The 23,042-nt window shown below is 43.6% G+C and overlaps 3 protein-coding genes across 3 annotated transcripts; all 3 read right to left on the bottom strand.

Annotated features, from left to right (window-relative positions):
* Positions 1–31: 31 nt before the first annotated feature.
* On the bottom strand, positions 32–1,775 carry ndufb7 (NADH:ubiquinone oxidoreductase subunit B7). Its single transcript, XM_086210990.1, has 3 exons — positions 1,515–1,775; positions 706–874; positions 32–187 (listed from the first exon to the last, which is right to left on the bottom strand). Exons 1-3 carry the CDS (start codon positions 1,624–1,626, stop codon positions 100–102), a joined length of 369 nt encoding a protein of 122 aa, XP_086067116.1. The 5' UTR covers positions 1,627–1,775; the 3' UTR covers positions 32–99.
* A 354-nt stretch (positions 1,776–2,129) lies between these two features.
* On the bottom strand, positions 2,130–9,882 carry LOC147257168 (transitional endoplasmic reticulum ATPase-like). Its single transcript, XM_086210016.1, has 17 exons — positions 9,751–9,882; positions 9,459–9,631; positions 9,015–9,157; positions 8,750–8,880; positions 7,976–8,107; positions 7,790–7,892; positions 7,518–7,651; positions 7,247–7,382; positions 7,033–7,145; positions 5,386–5,550; positions 5,131–5,253; positions 4,821–5,033; positions 4,281–4,459; positions 4,060–4,189; positions 3,202–3,360; positions 2,614–2,765; positions 2,130–2,515 (listed from the first exon to the last, which is right to left on the bottom strand). Exons 1-17 carry the CDS (start codon positions 9,880–9,882, stop codon positions 2,413–2,415), a joined length of 2,421 nt encoding a protein of 806 aa, XP_086066142.1. The 3' UTR covers positions 2,130–2,412.
* Positions 9,883–10,990: 1,108 nt separating this feature from the next.
* Positions 10,991–23,012, bottom strand: samd1b (sterile alpha motif domain containing 1b). Its single transcript, XM_086210985.1, has 7 exons — positions 21,544–23,012; positions 20,365–20,596; positions 20,031–20,134; positions 17,215–17,257; positions 17,014–17,131; positions 13,119–13,233; positions 10,991–13,002 (listed from the first exon to the last, which is right to left on the bottom strand). The coding sequence occupies exons 1-7, from the start codon at positions 22,939–22,941 to the stop codon at positions 12,859–12,861; spliced, it is 2,154 nt and encodes a 717-aa protein (XP_086067111.1). The 5' UTR covers positions 22,942–23,012; the 3' UTR covers positions 10,991–12,858.
* Between the last annotated feature and the right edge of the window lie 30 nt (positions 23,013–23,042).

The following is a 23,042-nucleotide window of genomic DNA, read 5'->3' as shown; positions in this document are numbered from 1 at the left end:
AGTTCTTAATTGAGCAAAAACAATGTAAGTGTCGAGCTTAAACAGGATTGTTTAATGTGAACAGCGGCAGGTATATACAGAGAGGAAGAAACATGCTGATCATGCAGCTTCAGACTGAGCCTCAATCCTTTTCTTCCTCAGCTGGAGCCTCCTCTCCCTCTCATACTCCTTCATACGCATCACGTAGCTGCAGACAGAAACAGTTGATGACAGATGTGACATTCTTTTTTCAAAATTTATGTTGCACTGTTCAATGCAAGCTAGGGATGTGGAATCTACTTAGAAGTTAGCTGGGGGATAGAAACAGAAATATACTTCTTGATGAAAATGAGGAAAAAATGTTGAACTTGAACACATTACCTACAAAACCACTTTAAACGGGAGCTCAACCATCCTTTTATCAACAATTGCCACCATCAAGACCCATTTTCTCACTTAAACACTAGTTGTGTCACGGGTCGATGGTGCTACCAAACAACACAGCTGCAGCATGCGCCATCATTGAGGGATATGATTTATGAGCCACAGACCGGGACTCTGAAGGTTTGCTCACACACCCAAACTTCAAGCTGGTTTGCAATTGTAGATAAAAGCCTAAATAAGCAATAAATAAAGAAGAAACTACAGGACGCTCACGTGTTATTTTTCGCTCTATATCAAGTAGATCTGTTACAACTCCACACGAGAGCAACCTGAGACACTTACTCCTGGTGTTCGCAGTAGTCCCAGTCATGTCTCTCACCCTTGCAGGCCAGGAAGTTAGGCCAGTTATCCCTCTTGCACTTCATGAGTTTTATGAGGAAATGGGCACAGTAGTCCCTCTCATCCAAAGGTAACTGGGCCATGTTCATCTGCACCTGGGTGGCCACCATCTCTGCAGAACAGCAACATATTTCAGAGTATACTTACCATGTGGATATATGTACAATGATGAATGCGGCTTCACTTTGAAATCAAGAGGACAGTTAATGTAGTCACTTCATGACACAAGTCATGTCTGGCATAGAGTTCCGTCACCTCGTAATATACTCATCTGTTATATGTTCTGAATCTGTGCAACAACAGCACGCTGTCTCATTCAATGCGCCAAAAAGTTGCATATTTAAGTGTAACTTAATGCCAGAGATATAGTCTTTAATAAATCATAATATGTAATCTGTTATTTGTTAATTGTTATTCGATGTTATTGTGCCGATTCAGACTCCACAGCTAAAGGTGGGTAACAGTAACAATCCGAAATGGAGCATTTCCTTAATACAAATAGCGACATGACTTCGGTGCAACTCCAAGTACTTTTTATATGTAGGAATAAATACGAGACAGTAATACGGGCGTTACGCACAGCAAACTGCAGCAGTTCTGTCACTTGACACTTTGCTCCTCCTCGGACACTTGCTAGCTCCAGACCTAGCATGACCAGATTACTGCCACATATAAAGCTATCTTTGTCAAACCACAGTAAATGCATATAAAATGAAGCTACACGTTTAATAAGCATTTAACTCCGGACAAACCTCTTTCTTTCCTCTCTGGGAAACCGAAGTGGGGGTCGAACTCATAGTTCTTCGATGGGTCCGGTTCGGTGTCCTTTTCGGTGATATACCGTCTGACCAGGTGAGCTCCCATGTCACCGACGATTTAAAACAGTTATTTACAGAGAAATATACTGTATTTTTGCTTTTACGTCACGTTAATCTAAAATTTCCCAAATGAGTCCGACATTCGGTCACCTCCACTAAAACCCTTGATTCCACTACCGCCTCCACCGGAAATAAATAGCTGCACCGTAGTTCAGAGGAATACTTTCCCCTCCTTGTAGTCAAGTAGCAAAGGTTCCGCTGGCGGGTCACAATTAATATTTCAACGATTTCTTCGTGTTTTGGTGTTGGAAATGATTATACCACAAATCAGTTTGTAATATTTATCTATGTAAAACTATAACATCATTCCTGCTTGATCATCCAGTCGAAAATCCAGCCATGTCTCCACTTTGATTTTTTTTGCCAATAATACTCTGATAATGCTTGTATTGATACTTGTACAAAAATAAACAGTCATAGAGACATACAAATATATTTATTTATCACATTTTAAACTCACACATACAGTAGACATACCTTCCATGGCAGAATACAGTGTACATAGTCGTAAAGCTTTGATGTGTTTTTTTAAAAACATGTTTATTTTACATTGAGACTCATTAAAACACAACATATGGATAATTTTTATCTAAATTTTTGTTTAATTCATGTCATCTATTGTTCGTAAAGGTACTTTCTTTTAAATTTTATTGCAATATATCTGAACTTCCAGTAACTCTATTGTTCTTTTTTCAATTCCTCCAAGGAAACAAACCTCTGTATTGGAAGAAAAAAATACTGAACAGCCTTTTCATTATCTGATGAGATTTTATCACTGATAGAGATCTTCATCCCCCTCCTCCCCGTACAGTCCTGGCCTCCTTGATCGGGAGCTTGACTCTTGTCCAGACTGAGAACCAGTAGCAGAAGGGAACCTGAGTGGAGAAGAGTAGAATGTGCACATCTGGTAAAACAAGGTGAAATTGACCATTCAATGGAATGTACATGCTGTAATTTGTATGTGTTTGTGTACCTAAAGTTTCCAAAACCCCGGCTCTGCTGCAGAGTTTGAGCAAACATCTCATATTTACGGATGTCATTGTCACTGACAGAGCGCCGGGCAAATCGCATTGCCTCCTCAAAGTGATCCTTCCTGATCTCAGGGACTGGATCAAAGTCTTCATCCTACAGATACAGAGACATCATGACATCATAGTGTGTGTGTGTGTGTGTGTGTGTGTGTGTGTGTGTGTGTGTGTGTGTGTGTGTGTGTGTGTGTGTGTGTGTGTGTGTGTGTGTGTGTGTTCCCTGTCCAAAGGCTGAAAGTTACAAAACACACAGCCGCCCTTTAGGGAACATTTTATCTTCCACTGCTTCATTCTGTTCCGAGCACACACAGCTCGGTACTTTTTTGAAGAGTGGAGCCAGAGAGAGAGAGAGAGAGAGAGAGAGAGAGAGAGAGAGAGAGAGAGGTTTTGAGTGTGTGTGTGTGTGTGTGTGTGTGTGTGTGTGTGTGTGTGTGTGTGTGTGTGTGTGTGTGTGTGTGTGTGTGTACTTCAGTGTCCACCAGTTTAAAACATTGTATGACATGAGCAAGGGTACAGTGAAGCAGCAGTCTGACCATGGGGATGCCTGGTCTGCTCTGCCTCTGCCGCTCAGCCTTAATCTCGGCCTCGATGGCCTCACGGATCGCCAGTTTACAAGCCCGTTGGCAGATCTCTGTCAGGTCGGCTCCAGAGAAGCCATCTGTGATATCAGACAGGTACTCAAGGTCTACATCCTACGGGAAAGAGAGAAAGGATGAGCTAAAGGAAAGAGAAAAAGGTAAATCAAGGGGTTTGTGTTATCACCTGACACAATTTAAATTTTACAGTGAAAAGAACAATGTCAGGAAATCTTTCATTGTTAAATGATGTTAATGATTGTTTACTTGAAAAAAGTGTTATGTATCAACTGAATGAGGTTACTGCTACTTCTTAACAACAGCAGCTTTTAATGCATTGATGTTAGAGATGAAATACCAGCAGTGCATGCAGAATTTGATCAGCTATGTGGTACGAAGTTTCCTATTGAGTCAATCGAACAATAACAAATATTTAAAGGGATGGTCCACCTACAAAGGAACATTCAGTCATTATGTTTTTAGGCTCTCTGCTCACTGTAGCCTGTAGTTCCCAGACATGATGTCATGTTTTGAGTGTGAGGCATGAAACATGGAGTCAGTGATTTTTTTTTCTCCAAAATAACTTGGCATGTCTATGTCTCAGGTTTTATTATCTATTTTTTTAACAGTTGAAAACTGGTCACCATTTATTTCAGTTGAACAGGAAATACTGCAACACCCTCTCCTGTGAACTCCAGCAGTGTTTTATGGACTAAAATAAGTATGAGGAGAATAATACAATACATAACATGAATTTTCTTTTTTTTGGTGAACTATTCCTTTTTTGCAAAAGCAATTCTTGTTTGTGTCACTGACGCGTGCAACTGGAGATTTGCGCAAGTTGGCACGTAGGATGGCGGTGCGAGAGCGTTTGTCTGGGAGCGGGATGTAGATGAGCTGGTCTAAACGGCCCGGCCGGAGGATGGCGGCATCTATGATGTCTGGTCTAGTGTGAGAAGAGGAGAGAAGAAAGAGAAAGAGATTTGAAGTTGTCCGAGCTCGAGCTCCAATACAGGCAGAGTAGATGTCCTGTGCACCTGTTTGTGGCACCAATGATGAAAACATTCTTTTTGTCGGACATGCCATCCATCTCTGTTAGGATCTGGTTGATGACTCTGTCAGCAGCCCCGCCGGCATCCCCAGCTCCTCCTCCTCTGGATTTAGCAATGGAGTCTAACTCATCAAAAAACAAGATGCAGGGGGCTGCCTGTCTTGCCTGAGGGGGAGAAAGAGGGTCAGCATGATATCTAGATCAGGAGTTCCCAAACTCTTCAGCTCAGGACCCTCAAAATTGCTTAAGAGTTGCTACCCCACGATCCTCTGAGGTGAGTGAAGCATTCATATCAATCATTGTGGTAATAGAACAATTTTATCTTTAAAAACAATGAAGGCCTTTCTTAATCATTTTTTTTAATTATCTGGAAATCATCTTGGTACCCCCCCCCCCCCCCCCATATGTGTATTGTGACCTCCACTTTGGAAACCCATGCTTGAGACACATTTTCCACTCACAAGCATTCTGAAGTAATGACACGACCAAAAGGTCCCAATGATGTTTGGTTTTGCTCTGTTCCCACCTTGTCAAAGACGTCTCTAACATTTGCCTCTGACTCTCCGAACCACATTGTGAGCATCTCGGGTCCTTTGATGGAGACAAAGTTGGCCTGGCACTCATTAGCGATGGCCTTAGCCAGAAGCGTTTTCCCACAGCCTGGAGGACCGTAGAATAACACCCCCCGAGACGGGGTCATCCCAAACTTCAGGAACTTGTCTGGATACTCCACAGGATACTGAGGAGAGCAAGATGAAGATCCACGTATTGTTGGTTGGACTGATATACAGTATATAGGTATGTACAGTGTCTGGTGTGATGGGTGTTTCCTCCACCTGAACCAGTTCTTGCAGTTCCCTCTTGACCTCATCCAGACCACCAATGTCCTCCCAGTTGACCTGAGGCACTTCTGCGAAGGTCTCTCTCAAAGCTGATGGGTTGCTCTGACCCAGCGCCCACTAAGAAGAACACAGTGGTGTTGTGATTTTGAAGACTAAAATTCTCAGAGTCCTAATTTCCATTAAGTAGGATAGACTTTAGTTTAGTGTGTGTGTGTGTGTGTGTGTGTGTGTGTGTGTGTGTGTGTGTACTTTGAAGTCATCCATAGTGACAGCTAAGGAGTTGAGCAGGTCAGCATCAATAGATTCGTCCTCCAGGTCTATGAGCGTCATCTTCTTGCGGATGGCTTGCAGAGCAGCTTCAGAGCACAAAGCAGCCAAGTCAGCACCCACATGTCCGTGGGTGTCAGTGCCAATCTGGTAAATAGAATTTACATATGTTTAATAACTCTCACACAGGACACACACATGTATATTTAAGATTACACCACATGGTGTTGGTTTGGCTTTTTAAAGCTCCTAACCCCAACCCTAACCCTAACCCTAACACCTAAGGTTTAGAATTAGGAATATGAAACACAAGCTCATAACAACCCTACTGGGCATTAATAACATTGGGTCAAGCCTCTTACACCTACTAGTAGGTAGAGTAGGGCCCTACGAGACCATGTCTGTGGGATTACAGTATCACGATTAAACTCATTCAATGGCATGACAGAAACCAGATTAGGTGCACTGGATCTTCATGACAACAACTCTCACTAGCAACTTGAAACTGAGAAACTTGGCCTCAGTTTCATTCAGTCAGTTATTGCTAGAGGGTTGTCACTTGAAAACTTAATCTTCTCATCCCTTATTTACAGTATTAAACATATTTACTCCCTCAAGGAAAAATTGATTCCATCCATCCATTTTCTACTTTTTATCCTGTTAAGGGTCGCGGGGGGGGGGGGGGGGCTGTAGACTGTGCTAGCAGCCTTCAGGTGAGAGGCAGGGTTCACCCTGGACAGGTCATCAGTCCATCACAGGACCAACACATAGAGACAGACAACCATTCACACTCACAGTCACACCTACAGTCAATTTAGAGTATCAATCAGCCTCATCCTCTCTTGATGTCTTTGGACTGTGGGAGGAAGCTGGAGAACCAGAGAGAACCCACACAGGAACAGGGAGAACATGCAGACTCCACACATTTATTACCAGCCAATAAATCTCTGTCATTAATTTACTTTATACGTTGTTAGCTATGATGATAACGTTGGTGATGATGATAGTGAGAATGATATTTGGAGTCTAAAATTGAATTACTTCTATTGTAACCTTTTCCAAGTGTTGTCACAGAAAATAAAGAAGTGCATCTTCAGAATGGGCGGCACGGTGGTGCAGTGGTCAGCACTGTCGCCCCTCAGCAAGAAGGTTCTGGGTTTGAGTCCTGGCTCCATCACAGGATCTTTCTGTGTGGAGTCTCCATGTTCTCCCTGTTCCTGTGTGGGTTCTCTCTGGTACTCCAGCTTCCTCCCACAGTCCAAAGACATCAAGAGAGGACGAGGCTGATTGATACTCTAAACTGACTGTAGGTGTGACTGTGAGTGTGAATGGTTGTCTGTCTCTATGTGTTGGTCCTGCGATGGACTGGAGACCCATCCAGGGTGATCCCTGCCTCTCACCCATAGCTGCTGGGATAGGCTCCAGCCCCCCTGTGACCCTTAACAGGAATAAGCAGAAGAAAATGGATGGATGGATCCTCAGAATGAAACAAGACGCTGGCATTTTTGTTTCAACTTTCAGTTCATTATTGCCTAAAAAATGATTAAACAATTACTCAAAGTCCATTATTAGCTGAAGATAAAAACTTGTTTTGATGTGTGTATGGAAGGTGCTGCCCAACACTCTCACCCTCTCCAAGTCCACATCATCAGCCAGTTTCATGTTCTTGGTGTGGATCTGCAGGATCTCCAGCCTGCCTGTTGAATCAGGGATCCCGATATCGATCTCTCGGTCAAACCTGCCTAGATGGAGACATCCCCGTATTGGTCAGTGTGTGTAGGTGTGTGAGCTTGGTTTCTGTAATCATGTGAGTGTGTGTGTTTGTGTGAATGTGTGTCCTGACCAAAGCGTCTCAAGGCGGGGTCAATGCTGTTAGGTCGGTTTGTTGCTGCCATGACAACCACATGAGCTCTTTGCTTCAGGCCATCCATCAGGGTCAGAAGCTGGGACACAATACGCCTCTCCACCTCACCATGGGTCTACACACACACACACACACACACACACACACACACACACACACACACACACACACACACACACACACAAACACACACACAGAGTCGGATGTAAAGTGTCTCTAGTAGAGACAGGGCTTGCTGGCTCTTCTTTACCTTCTCTCTTTTTGGGGCGATGGCGTCCAGTTCATCAATAAAAATGATGGCAGGAGCATTATTCTCTGCTTCTTCAAATGCTCTTCTCAGATTGCTCTCTGACTCTCCCGCCAGCTTACTCATGATCTCAGGACCTTGTCAGAAAATAACACATTTGGAAATTTTTTCCTCCCACACTATGCTGTGTATTGTAAACGAGAAATTCAGCCACAGTTGATCAACTTTTCTCTTCTCTTCATCAACAAGATGGAGGGAGGAGAAGAAAGCCTCACCGTTGATAAGGAAGAAGAAGGCACCGGTTTCATTGGCTACTGCTCGGGCCACCAGGGTCTTCCCTGTCCCAGCAGGCCCATAAAGCAAGATCCCTCTGGGGGGCTGTGGGAGCAACATACTCACTGAGTTATGAAAGAGGGGTGAGGCAGATTAGTGGATGAATGTGTTTCGTGTGTGTGAGACACCTTAACACCTATAGCCTTGAAGAGACCAGGGTGTCTGAGAGGAAGCTCCACCATCTCTTTAATCTGAGCAAGTTGCTTTCGACAGCCTCCGATGTCATCATAGCCGACGTCATTCAGGCTCTCCTCCTCATCCTGTCATGAATATCATATATATAAATACAAATATAAATATAAATATAAACATAAATATAAATATAAATATAAATATAAATATAAATATAAATATAAATATAAATATAAATATAAATACAAATATAAATATAAATATAAACATAAATATAAATATAAATACAAATACAAATACAAATACAAATACAAATATAAATATAAATATAAATATAAATACAAATACAAATACAAATGTAAATATAAATATAAATATAAATATAAATATAAATATATACACACTCAGGTGCATATTGTTAGTATGCCTATCAGAGTCTCTTTTAATCATATGAATTTTAATAAAGAGCATCTAAATCTTCTTGCTGTAGAGGAGTGCCATGGAGACCTTGTTGAGAATGAGGAGTTTTACTTAGTCCTGTAACTCTCTTTCAGGCCAAATAACAATGGAAATGGCATCAGGATGATTAATCGCCTGGAAAATCTCCTTGAAACGCATGATGACATGATCTGGGCTTATCTGGTTATTCTACCTCGTATTCATGAGAGATAGACCGCTGAAAAATGTCAGCAAAACTGTTGTGAAAACACATTAAAATCAGCTCCTCAGAAGACAGATATTGAAACACACTGACATTGCACAACCCAGACCTCTCTTTTGATTGGCTCTCCCTCACAGTAGATGACAGTGTCAGGGGCAACGATGCAGTGAGGGCTGGGGTCCGTCTCTACTATCTTAAACTCAACCCCTCGCATGCTCCCTCTCACCAGGAAGATGTCACCTGTCAACACAGATTACAGGTCCCCGGATTTATAAGAGCATCTGAATGTGTTTGGGATGGTGATGACAGGTTTGGGTGTTACATGCTGTTGATGTGAGAAAATATTTGTGGCCATGACTGTGCTGCTGTGGTACCTTTATATACGGGCCGGTACGCCTCCAGAAAGTATGGTTTGAGGAAAACCTCAAAAAGGTTCCCTGTCAGCCCCTCAATGGTGTCATCTATGGGAAGGACATGGATTCTCTTCCCATACTTGATGTCAGGGCAGGCATGGATACTGCACAACACAAAGGTGAGTAAAACAGCACATGGTAAAAATATTCCATCAGGAGTAAAAGCAGCAAAATACAGTTACAGAAAGTAACAGGGAAAACAACTACACACTGAATTTGTAGAAATGCTGACAAAATGTTTGGAAATATCTGCTTTAACTGTGAGCAAGATTATCATGTGAGATTATAATCTGAAGACTTTTGAATCATCAAAGGGGCGTAGTCCAGTAAAAAGTGCACACAACAGCAATCAGTGGATTATTTCTGATTTATTTTTTCAAATCATGAACTTCACATGAGATCTACCTGACAACATCACCGAGTCGCACACGCAGGTTGTTACGAGTCACACGATTCATACGAATACGTTCATCCCCACAGGTGTCATCAGTCAGGACGATACACACCGTCTGCCGACGCTTCCGGCCTTTCAACACCACTGTGTCCCCCCGGAAGAGCTGCAGCTCCTCAGTTTTATTCTGGTGGGAGTAAAAAAATCACTCATCACAAGTTTGAGAAGGTGTCTGCAGAACTCCTCACACACACACACGCACACACACACACACACACACACACAAACACACACACACACACACACCTGTGACAGGCTAACAATGCTGCTGTCCTCATTTAGAGCTTCATCCACTATGAGTCGGTTTGGTCTGTTTTTCTGCTTCAGGATGGCAGTGGACAAATCTTCTCCCTTCAGGCTTCCAAACAAGAGACACATTATGAAACAAACACACACACACACACACACACACACACACACACACGGCACTAGTAGCTCTAATTTCCACATGTGACAGAGAGCTGTATTTAGACCCTCATACTTTGCACATAGCAACTAAATCATGAGTCTGTAAACATGGGGGGTTTGACATATGTGTAAATATATTTGTGTCTTTAAAAACATCAAATATGCACATGGAATTTACCTGCTGATACAGAAATATACAAGTATTGGAAATCTCTACATTTTAATACTATGCTCAGTTAATCACACACACTCATTAGTCGGTGTGAATGCAGCTGTTTGACTCACTCTGCTCCTCCTGGACCAGGCATGGCTGTCCTCTTTGTCAACTTTGATTTCCTTTAATTTTTTTCACTCTCTGGGTTCAGCCCCTTGCTCTTGTCTGTGTTCGCTCTGATCGCTTCTCTGCTCTGATCAGTACCAACAGTGTCAGGTGCTGACGGAGCTGCCCTGATGTGGTTCTCCCAGCAGTCTCTCTCTCAGTGTTTCCTCTTTCCTCTGTTGCCTTGAGCCACCATGTTTGTAGGAGCTGAAGCCCTCTGTGCCACAGCGGAGGTATAAATACGCCCATCTGCTTCCCCTGTCGTATTTGTACCATCATGTGCACCCACATTCTCACACACACACACACACACACACACACACACACACACACACACACACACACACACACACACACACACACACACACCGTTCTGGAGCACCTACTTTGGAGAGTGTCCCAGGACAGATTTAGCATGATATTTCTTCCTCTGCATGTTTCCAAACGCCAGTGTCTATCTGGCTTCCTGACTTACTTACAATGTTCATCGTAGTCTGCAGAGAAGGATTTCTGAAAGAACAGACTTGAAACTACAGTCCTCTTTTTAACTAAATAGCAACATGTATTTTCCCCACTAGAGTCCCTGCTGTTGTGACCCAAAAGTGGATTCCACACATGCACTCCCTCACACACTAAACCCACACATGGTGAAAATCCAAACACAACAGAGCATGAACACACACACACACACTCACACACACACACACACACACACACACACACACACAGATGGACACATTATGATGTTTTCATGAAGCTTTTATTACTCAAGTTGTCCTTGGACAAATAACAAGCAACTGTGGTACTGTACAATCCGCCTGTGAATGAGAATGATCCGAACGGGGCATCAAACACTGGAAAATCCACTTTCAAACAACAGTTATAACCTGGATAGTAGTGAAGATGGAGGAGATGAAATGAGAGAGAGAGGTAGAGACATTGTGCAGAATGGACTGAAAATATCTACCTTTATTGAAACCATTTATACAAATATAAATACTTTTTTCTTTCTTTTTTTTTTAAAAAACAAAAGGGAATTCTCTGAGGTGAACACAATGGCGTTGCAGAACCTGGAATGTTTGCTGATGAAAGGTGAAAACAATGTGTGAGACAGTGAGACAGCATTTGGTTTAAAGTGGATTAAAAAAAATGCTGGTGGCATGAGATTGACCCTTTCAGTGTCCTTCGATGAGATAAACGTCTCTATGTCATTAATAAATGGAAGCTGATGAATCTGTTTGCTTGAGTATATTTACATGTTCATCACATCTAGCTGACAGTTAATTGTTCTTCTCATTTTAATTCTGGCTGGTGTGCAACTTTATGTCCATGCAAGCGTATTGCATTAACTTGAGAAAATAAAAATCTGCCTCGTGTTTCTGAATGAACATTCAGAATGATCAATCAAATTCCATCCATCCATTTTCTTCTGCTTATCCTGTTAAGGGTCACGGGGGGGGTGGAGCCTATCCCAGCGGCTTTTGGGTGAGAGGCAGGGTTCACCCTGGACAGGTCTCCAGTCCATCACAGGACCAACACATAGAGACAGACAACCATTCACACTCACAGTCACACCTACGGTCAATTTAGAGTATCAATCAGCCTCGTTCAAATCAAATTACCTCATCAATTTAGGGAAAATAGAGCAGATTTTTTATTGTGATCATCTTGTTAATTCAGGAAGGTGGAAAAAAAAGAAGAAAAATCTAAATCCCAATGAGAGGCTCACATGAAACTACGGTTATTTCTGCTTATCAGCCGAACCCTGATAAACAAGCCTCCAACGGTCCTGTGTGGTACGTACAGATCTATGATGGTAAATGTAAAAGGAGAGAGCTTCTCATGGACCTTAGATTTTTCTTTTTTTTTTGGAGTTAACGAGATCAGTCCAGAACCCAGATTTTTTTTCTCTCTCAGTTGAAAGCAACACACTTGTGTATATGACTGGCATTTGAATTGAAAAATAAAATCAAACACCAGTCAAGCTACGAGCTGACAAGATCAACAACCTCTAAAAGCTTTCAATGGAATCAACATCTTATTGCTTTGAGGCTTGCACCAGATTTGATCAAAACATGAAAGCTAGCAGCATCTATCGAATCCAGTCCATGTGTAATAAGATCACAGTTCAAAGCTCTGTCATGCTGCCACACACTCACCGTATGAGTGTGTGGACAGACACACACTCACAGCAAGAAACCCTCCTTTCATAGTGGCCAAAAGACAGACAGGAACACCACACCTCTTTCAAAATGTGCTTTAAGGTCAAATTAACAGTACCAGTTCATAAACAAAACATAATGCACAGTTTAGTGGAGAAAAAGTGCTTGATCGTAGTAAAGAAGAAAAGAACAACTGTTTTGAAACTCTGCATTTGCAACATTTGTGCTCTGTTTGGTAAAAAGTCTTTTTTATGAGTATTTTTCATCAACCACAGCAATAGTAGAAGGCCAGGAGGAAGTATGAGTGTGTGTGTGTGTGTGTGTGTGTGTGTGTGTGTGTGCGCGCGCGTGCGCAGTTGAACATTTAAGTGTATAAATTGTATATTATGCATGCAGTTTTATATAATACTTGATTTATATGTAGATATTGATCTAAAAGTCTGTGTGTATTTCATGTTTCTGTCTTTAGCAGTCGCTGTCCTCAAAGTGTGTTTTCTGTAAAACCTTTACATGACGCTCATAGATCTTGAGGGCGGGGCCAAGTCTGATTGACAGACCAGTCAAAACATCATTACGCTGCATGAGGAGAAGAGACTTTCCATCGATTTCCTAATGAAGAGAACAAAGCAATGCAGGTAGGAAGATGTCAGTTACTGTGTGATGGTCAATGTAGAGACATGTGTTCTGCCTGTGGCGCCCTCTAGTGGTGGACTAAAGAGACTCACCTGGGTCCTGAATGCAGCAGCCTGCTCAGGGAAACCTGCTGCTGTGAAGTAACTGACCACATCAGACACGGTCCAGTCTACTGGGCTCCCACTGGTCCCCTCAGGATTCATGAAGCTAGAATGACAAGAGAGAGGGTGTATTAAATTTAAATTATAAACCCCTATAACGAAATAAGGAACAAAAAGTTTCCAGCAGGTTACTGATGATTTTTATATCCAGTCGTAAGTCCACTTGAACAATATCTGTTAAAAAAGGTGTGTGTGTGTGTGTGTGTGTGTGTGTGTGTGTGTGTGTGTGCGTGCGTGCGAGCGAGCATTACACTGGTTATTAAATAACACATGCACTGCTGCAGCAAGAAACAAAGAACATTGACATTCAGTTCATCATTTAAATCCTACAGGAAAGACAACATGCATCACTAACCCATGCATAAGTCATGTATATATTATATTCCTTCCATAAAATACTCAGGTCATATACACTTGCAGTGTGGACATAGCATTTGCAAAGAATACAACACACCTACAGGCCTTGAAATATTTTCACATCACACTGCGATCATTTCTATCACTATGAGGGGGGATTTGATCAGGAAAATGATTCCTCTTTAACGGCATACTGTAATTTGGAGAAAATGTGCTGATTCTGGAGGGTGTTACTGCGTCTTAAGTGTCTTATCATCGGCTCTATACCTTATCACATTGAAGTTAAAATTGCATACTACCTCTGAGGATAAAAGTAGCATAAAAATAGCGAGGGATCATCTCCCCATCCTCAGAATTTATGACAGCGCAGTAGCACAATGACCCTGAGGAAGGATCTTGGCAGGTTAGTCACATACAGACGAAAGAATAAATGGATGTAGAAGAGGAAATATCATAAATGAGACGCCTAAGATGAAACACTGAAGGGTCATAACGATTTGATAGTAGTACGAAAATGGGAATCAGTGAATTGTACGATATGGTCATTGCTTCTCCGTCCCTTTGAACATATTTTTACGCTGAAATCCTTACCTTTTGTCTTCCTATTAAATAAAAAACATTCAAAAGTTTGATGACTCATTCTGCATTAATGGCTGTGTACTCATTAAGCATCCAATGAAAATGCTTTCTCAGATTAAGGAATCCCTCCCTGATCACCATGTGACACGCTGCGTTGGCCGAAAGAGTTTATCCCACAGACTTTGTGAGTGAGGCGGCTTTAAAACAGTGGATGCACCGTTTTAGTCGTCACACAATCCCGGTGAAATGACTCGTTTCACTATAGTGATGTTATCCGTTTGGCCTGGTAACATTTGGATTGTCTAAGAGGAGCCGCCTGGTGAAATTGCTAATTCCTGTTGAAGTTAGTGAAGAGCTAAAAGAAGTGGCCGGGGTGCTATAGGTTCATGTGCAAGCCAATAAACACCTGCAACAAATCCCTCCCTCATTTTGTGTTTCAATTGGATTCACAAAAATAAAGAAATGAGTGTTCTGACTTCTGTTACAGGGGCCTTTAAATAAACCCCTGAGGTACAAATGGGTTTCGGACGCCTGTTGTGGGTCCAGCAAACAATATCTCTGGATTCCATTCATTCACAGATCAGAATCAAGTCACACATGCCAACAACCTCCAAAATATGCTGACACCTTCAGTCATGGTAATGCCTCCGATCATTGAATCAAGCTGAAAAACTGCTCGCTCACCTTCAACACCTCGGGCCCGTTTCATGAAAGACGCTCCACAAACTGATTAAGTGATGTACCCTCAGATAGGAAACGCTGCGTTTTCTGATTGGAGCTTGTTCATTCAACTCTGAGCGGGTCCACTCCGAGTTATCCATGTGCACAACAACTATAAAAACCCTAGATTAATGGAGCTCGATACTACCAATCACCATGGCAACAGTTGACAGAAAGATGTGAAAAAAGTAATACGGCTGCAGCAGCGAAGGAGTGCGTTTGAAAGTAGTCACCTCATTCGAAACTGAATCACAGGTAAAAATGACAGGTAAAAACTGGTGAACCTGAGATTTTATTTTCATTTCATTTTCATTCACAAAGTGGACTTGGGAGCTCCATGAAATGAACATAGTTGAAAGGCTTAGGCATAAAAGTGTCATGGTGGCTTGTCAATTGAATCATTCATATATCAAATCAAGTAAATATTCTACTTCAGTGTGTGGCAGCTTTTATGTTGGTGGTGTAAGGACGGACAAGACTACGGAGATATTTAATCGACTGTGAAGGAAAATGGTAGGAGTCGAATCGTCTGGAAATGTCTGACAGCTTTTAAGTCACTCCCTGGTAGTTATGCAGCATACAAAAGGCCTTTTGTGATGGCATCATGTTCAGATAGATTAATCAGCAACGTGGTCCCATCATGAATATGACCTGATTTACGTGATGTGGTCACGACTCGCCGTAAAGTTGGTCGATACATCACATAACAGTCACTATTTATGTTGGCAGGCTATTGTTGCAACACATTCAGTCACTTCCATTAAGGGTGAGGGTTTGAGTTAGAGTTAGGTTTAGAGTTAGGGTTAGGGTTAGATGTTTGGGCTGGGAATAGGGTTCGGGTTTGGTATTACAGTAGGTATTAGGAGTTAGGGTCTGCCCCCCAACAGGTGGTTAGGGTTAGCTGTTTGGGTTAGATGTTGGGAGTTAGGGTTAGGGTTAGGGTTTACTTGTTTGACTGATTGAGTGAGTGTATGAATGAATGAATGTGGCTTTGTAAGAGGGAGGAGACAGCGATAAACTCCAGGACGACTGAAGGAAAACCTGCCCCCGACCAGGTCAGCCTGACAGGCTCAGTTAAAATATTAACTGACTCAGAAATGAAGTTTCCATCCTTTCTGAATTTTTTTTCCCATTCTTCATCTCTTCAACAGAAGCTTTTCTGTCGACTGCCGCAAACAGGATGTCCAACGACTGATCTGGTTAAGCATCAGCCTGTCATTGGACTGTCCACAGCAGCACCCCTCAAACAGGGTAACGTCACCACCCATCAGCTCGGGTATCAACGACAATCACGAGTTTGCCACTTGTGTTCCGGTGGAAAATTTCCAACATTAAAAGGAGCAACCGAATGCAGCGTTGGACACAGATAAAATAGAGAACAAACAAAATACACCAACAAAATAATAAATATCTTTGGGAAGAATCCTGTTTCATCTCTGCAGTAGGGTTCCACAGGTTCTCTGAGACATACTGAAGCTCATCCGGCAGCTCATAGAGGCTCAACAGCTCTTTATAGCACTTTCAATTTATTTTTCCCTTCTCACATGTTTGCTACCCAGGCTACATCCATACTAATACAGTGTGATACGGTCACTTCAATATATAACTTTAACCATATTTGCCACATAACTCTGACCTCTAACAAGGCCTGGAAAAATAGACCTTTGAAAACTGTTCTGCACCTCATACTGACCTTCACTTCCATTCACTTAAAAATAGACTCAAGTCAAAAAGCCCCTCAAACAAGTGAGAAGTGAAAATGGCAAAGGCTCAGCATTTCACTCTGTGACAAAACTTGCCGTTATTTTCTAGAGCAATGACTTTGTAGCCTCACCAAACTGAAGTATTGTTTGCAATAAATCATTTCTGATTGCAAGAGCTGCAAGATTAAAGAATTAACATTGTTTGTCAAGTAAAAAAAGAAAAGAAAAAAAAAGCAACATCCAAAAGAAATATTTAACTTGCCAATCATATTTATATTTTGTCAATTATATATTTTTTTATCCAACATCCAGTTAGCACTCCAGACCTGCATATGTGCAAAGAGCTGCTTTACAATTTAAAGCCATAACACAGGCGCCTCTGCTGCCTTTCTTCAAATCAGTATTCTGACTAGTTGCACTTAAAAAGTTGTCCTCTACTTCTGTAAGGAAGATGTGTGATCACTCACCCTCCACTGGTGACCCCTCCGTTCATCCCTCGCTCCTCAGACAGGCAAGCGTCTCTGGGAGAGGCAGTGGGTGTGAGGAGGCAGGACGACACTCCAACCTCCGTCTTACACTCCAAGACTAGGAATGATAATCAAACAGAGTTTTATTCCCTGCTGACACCGACCACACGTATTTGAGAGTATTTACAGAGTCGAACTTACTGTTGAAGCCTGACGGGGTGTGTTTGGCTGGCTGCATCTGAGTCTGTGTGTAGAGAAAAGATGGATACAAATAGTGATGTTGATTAAATTTAAAAAAAAAAATGACCCTGACATATTTCACCTGGAATAAGATGAAAACAAACACTGAGAGCGCTGCCACCTGCACTGAAACCAAAGGATAAAAGGAGCTGGTTGCAACAGGGTGCATCAGGACAACACTACAACATGACCATCTGGAGGGGTAAAAGATGAAGTGCAAGGTAGGATGAGGACCGCTGCATGAGTCATCACTAGTAGAGCCACACAGAGTCAGTCCTGACCCGCCTCAGTTTAACCAGCATCTGTCGCTGACTGGAGTTTTCTGAGAGATGGAATGCTGTCCATCTTTCTGAGTCTAAAACATCTATCTGGTGTTTGTTTGTTTTAAACAATGTCACACACACGCATGAACTTTCATCCAGGAGAAAATGTATTAGTTACAAAAAGAGCAAATTATGTCAAATCTATAAACGTACATGTTTTTTCTGATGTTGCATGATAACAGGAATCCAAGACTGAAGTTTATTCTGTTGCTATTTCATGTTTATCTAAAGATACCCTGTGGAGTTTTGGACTACTAGAAGCAAATGCTATGACAACGGTTTCGCACACGTTGATTAGGAGGAGTGACACGTTCCTGCTGATGGTGTGACACTTTCACTGATCTCCAGTTGGTGGCAGTATTGAGGCAGGACATCAAACAATGCACCAGCAGAAGCACTGAAGAATGCAAGCTACATGCATGATGCAGGATGTAAAACAATCGAAGAAAAGACTTCACCAATGGTTTGTTACACATGTTAGCACTCAGTGACTCTGGGGGAAAGACTGCGAATGTAAACAAGACAATGTGAGCTTACAAAAGCCTTCAAGGTTTCAAAACTATGTTCTGAATGATTGACATCTTGCAGTACCAAGACCAGATATGCAGGACAAGGTGATGGGCCAGTGATGGGAAAGATGTCCATGCATTACAAGCATCACGATTTGTTGAAGTGGGGGGGGAGCTAAACGATGCCAGCCATCAGTGAAAAAGAGACACAAAGCAGGAAAGTGACAGGATTATTCGGAATGTTTCGCACTGTTTGTCTGCGCCTGCCTGGAGGATTGGGGCACCAACAATCACCACAACCATGTGTTTGATGCACCTGCCGAAGATTGGACAAGCAGATGGGGGACAAGCTATCATCAGGCTGTGTTTCTGAGCTCACGGAGAAGCTAACAATCGCAACCTACAACATCGTAAACGATGGCAGGCAGGCCAGTGTTGAACGAATCGGGTTATTTGGTTGATTTTTGATGTGATTCTCTGTCCCATCTCAAGTCTTTGAACGCTACGCTGGGTTATTCAGGTTGATGGTGGATGGACTACACTAAACACTGTAAGGAACCCAAAACACTACTAAAAAGGTGCAGAAAAACTATTTGGAGGGTCTGAGATATGTCAATCAAAATCATGGACATGGACTTGGGTGCAGCTGGTTCTCAATATAAAATTCAAACTCTCTGGATATTCAAAACCAATCAAAGGCCAAAAATCAAAAGCCTCGCCTGTGCAAACTGAGAAAGAGCTTTGGACCCACACATAATAAGGAGGTAGACACCATTTTGTTCCGTCAATCACCAATATCTGAGGGTATTTAGTCGTGCTGATGATTGAGTCAGGTCCAAATATTCCAGTTATTTATACTGGGCTGAGCAGAGGATTGAACCATGTAAAGAAGTCCATGTAATCAAATGCGTATTGGAAACAGCTGAAAAGAAGTTGGTAGAATGCTAAGGATTCTGGGTATGATAGTTTGACTCTGCTATGTTGCTTGTGATGGCAGATTTCAAACTAATGTCTAAAATTCAGTTATAAAGATGAAAAAACTCCGCATAGAGATGCCTGATTTATTTCCACATAGCTTGATTGCTCCAAAGGGGGCAGACCGATGATTAAAGCTGCTCCAGCTGATTTTAGCTTGTAGGAGGACAAAGGGTTTATGTTAAAACATTTCAATGTACTGAGGCCTCAATGTTTGATGAGTCAAATCCAGCTGTATTGAGGACAATCTGGTTTATTTTCATGAATGGGAACATTAAAGAATAAGTAGAGGAGGGACCAGCAGCCTTGCTGCTGGTGCCAGAACACACAATCCAAAATGGCATAAGCGACGTCTCTGATTATCAGAGCACTCTGTTCACGTGGAAGTGGGATTTGAATCCATCAGTGTTTGTCATTTTGAGCGTCATGAGTTCCCACAAATCTGGGGCCCCGCAACCTGGCAACCAAAACTTCATTTCCTACAATCAACAGATTATTTCTCTCTCTGGACAAATGTGGGTCCACACACAATCACAATGTCTTGTTTCCTTGTTTCATGCACAATCTTGAAAATGAAGTGTGTGTGTGTGTGTGTGTGTGTGTGTATACATATATGTGTGTATACATATATGTGTGTATCTATCTATCTCTCTATCTCACTACAAAGACTACATAGACATATAGTTACAGACATATGTGTATCAGTTGTGTATCTATCATCTATTATTTATATATATATATATATAGAGAGAGAGAGAGAGAGAGAGAGAGAAGAATAGCCAGTGTTCATACTTTCTCTTCGTCTCTTGAAGTAAATATTAATTAATCTCTTGACATAACAAACATATTTTTTTAAATCCGTATTTAAGTATTGTAACATCAAAATCTCTTTTTGTGCAGCTTTAAAAATGAAACAGAATAATCAGAATATTACAGATGAGATGTAATAGGATTGTTCATTTGTATTTACCTGTGTGTTAACATGTAGCTGATCAGGGGTGATGGGCCTCTCCTCCAGATGTTCATCCTGGTTTAACTGAGAGAGGGAAGCTGCCAGAGCAGCCGAGTCCATTCCTGAGAGACCATCAGCAAAAAGTAGAGGAGGGCGGATGGGTGGGGGTTATAAACAGTAAAATAACTGGGAGTCTAGTAAAAATCATGTTTCTCTTTACTTATGAGGATTTTTTTTTAAATCAATATTTTTCTAATGGAAATGCTGTCAACTTTAATGAGCATAAACAAATCTAATAACCAAAGTCCTGACAGATGCTGTCCTCCTCCTAGTGCCTCTCGGGTTCACACACCTTTGCCGCCATGCTGCCGGTGCTGGGGGCTCTCCTTCTTTGATACTGTCTGGATCTCAGCATCTTCTGCCACTTTCTCAACGAGGTCTGCCGTTGTCATGGCTACTGGGGATAGCCCTCCCTCCTCATCAGAACTCCTGGGTTCCTCCTCTTCCTCATTATCTTCCCGTTCTTCCTCATCCTCACTGGTTGTCTCCATTGGCACGTTCTCCCGGAGAGCGGGGGAAGGCGGCTGCAAAGACACATTAAGTTTTAAGAAGAAGAAGAAAAGAAGCTCCACATTTATACGAAGAAAAGTGGAGATCGACTCTTCATCCTCATCCTCTTAAGTTCTTACTCGGACTTGAACAGAATATGAGGTCTGCTGCGCCTGTTCGGGGCGGAAAGCTTCAATGAGACACACATGATAAATAACTAGCCGCCTACTGTTAGCCTACCAACGTCTGCGCACACATGAGGAGAGCGGGGGGGGGGGGGGGGCATCTGCCAGAAATGATACAAAGGATTTAATGAGGCGTGGAACGGGAGGGATGCGCGGAAAATAAAGGGGAAAACAAGCAGAACCAAAGGGCAAATGCGAGATGATAAGCGAGCAGACGTGGTGTGTTCGGGCTGAGTCCTCCGGCCGGCCTGGGCGACACAGCAGCGCCCAAGTTTACACAGACACCGCCTACTGCGCTGCGCTGTTCCGCACGGCTAAAGTTCATGCGCGCAAAAAAGGAAAAAAAATGTTCCTGGGACTAAAACATTGATGTGGAACCAAAACCTGCCTGTGCTCGCGCCATGCAGAAACGCTCTTTATGGTGTGGGCGCGCTCACTCTGGGTGCGTGTTTTTTTTTTCAGCAGCGGGGAAGCGGCTCAGGAGCTTTAACCCGCACCTTTTGTGCAGGAAGCAGAGCGACACACATACACACCCATTTACCGAGGTTGTAGAGGACAAACGAAAAACAGACACGACCTGCTTGTCATCGCACGAGTGAAATGCGAAGCCAGGTAGAGCTTCGCGATTAGAACATAGATGTTTAACGAGAACCAGAACACGTATTGGGCGAAGGAATTGGAGCGCGCCCCGATGCAGTGTGTGCGGGTTGAACCGGTGATCATTAATTTATCAGGAAGCCATGAAACACTGCACACCCGGGACGTGTTGGAAATATTAAGTTGGCAGCATCACCCACCTTCTCCATGGAGTGCTGGTCCTGCAGTGCACTCCTCACAAGTCTGTCAGCGGACCCATTCTCCGGCACCGTCTCGTCCACCACCATCCCCCTCAGAGGAAGAGTAATGTTCCCGCAGCGGGTCCTGCGCAGCCTGCCTCTCGCCACCTCTCTCTCCATGACCACTTTGACTTTGCCTCTGGTTAGCTTCTCCTCTGAGAGCCGCTCCTGGCTGCTCAGATAGCCCAAAATCTCCTTCAATCCGAGCGGTTTCATGTGGCCTCTCGTCGCGGCGGAGCTCCCTCCTCCGCCTCCTCCTCCTCCTCCTCCACGGAGGCTCCTCTCGGACAGGCTGCGAACAGAAGCCACCAGTCTGTCGCCCAGGTCGGAGTTGGCGTGGTTCCCGGGTGTCCTGGTGCCCCCTCCCGCCACTCGAAGTTTGGGCTGCAGGGGCGCAGTCTGCTTCTGTCTGTGTTGAGGGAGGCTGCCGACGGCGCTTCCTCGGGAAGTTTTGTTCTGGGTGTCAGCTCCGGACGAGTCCTTCTCTCCCTGAACTGCATCGGCTGTGCTCGGCGTAGTTCTACTATCATCACCGCCGTCGGTTGTTCCGTGGCCGTAACCGGGCGACGGGCAGTCCCCCACTTCCTGATGTCCCCATCCCTTCGATGCACTTGCTTTCTCCTCTTTACAGCCGCTCCCGACAGCGCAGCCCGTTGTTGCGCCACAACTGAGACACCCGTTTCCGCTTCTTGTCGGACTGGCTGCACACTTGGGCTTCTGGTCGGTGCTGGAGTGGGCCGGTGTTTGAGAATGGGGAGCTGGGCTGGGCTCAAAGTCCTCCTCCTGGTCGGTGAAGCTGTGCGCGCTGTCGCCGTTGTTGTTCAGATGGTCGTGTTTGGTCCGCTCCCTCGCTGCTGCCTCCGCGCCGCCGCCGCCGCTGCCCGTAAACTCACTCTTCTTTCGGCTTTTCCTCTGCACCTTCGCCGCGTTCCGGTACGATATGGACCCCTTGTAGCTAACTTTGAGCACCGTTTGCTCTTGAATCAGTTTTTCCAGTTCTGTCCTGGTTCGGTCCGGGTCTGACCCGTGTCGCCTCCGAACCATTCGACAAATCCTCTCCAGATCTGGACGGGCTTTCCTCGAGCGGAGAGAGTCGATTGTTTCTAGGATCCAGTCTCGGTACTTACTGGGCCCGGACATGTTCTCCTGCTGATGCGGATGGGGTTTGGCTCGGGTGCGTCTCTCTTCCCTCTGTTGTTTCACAAGTGACGCTGCTGTGTCAAAGCTGGGAGCCGGAGTGCGATCCCCGGCTGGAGAAAGAGGACGGAAGCCTGCTCGGTGCGTTCGTTGGCCACAATGTGCGCTTAAGGTGGACCGAAGATGGCGCCGGTGGGTCTCCGCCACAAACGCAGATGACATTTAAGGTGGAATTGGCTGGATTTTTTTGCGCATCGAATCCGTGCTCTTTGTTCGCAGTGTCGACCCAGTTTATATCTTAACAAAGTCCGACTCGCACTGGT

The sequence above is a fragment of the Aulostomus chinensis genome, chromosome 8 (assembly GCF_037954235.1).
Source record: "Aulostomus chinensis isolate RoL2024-O1b breed Wild chromosome 8, RoL_Achi_v1.0, whole genome shotgun sequence".
Lineage (NCBI taxonomy): Eukaryota > Metazoa > Chordata > Actinopteri > Syngnathiformes > Aulostomidae > Aulostomus > Aulostomus chinensis.
Note: the sequence above shows the minus strand (reverse complement) of the source record. Positions and strands in the feature narration are given on the sequence as shown.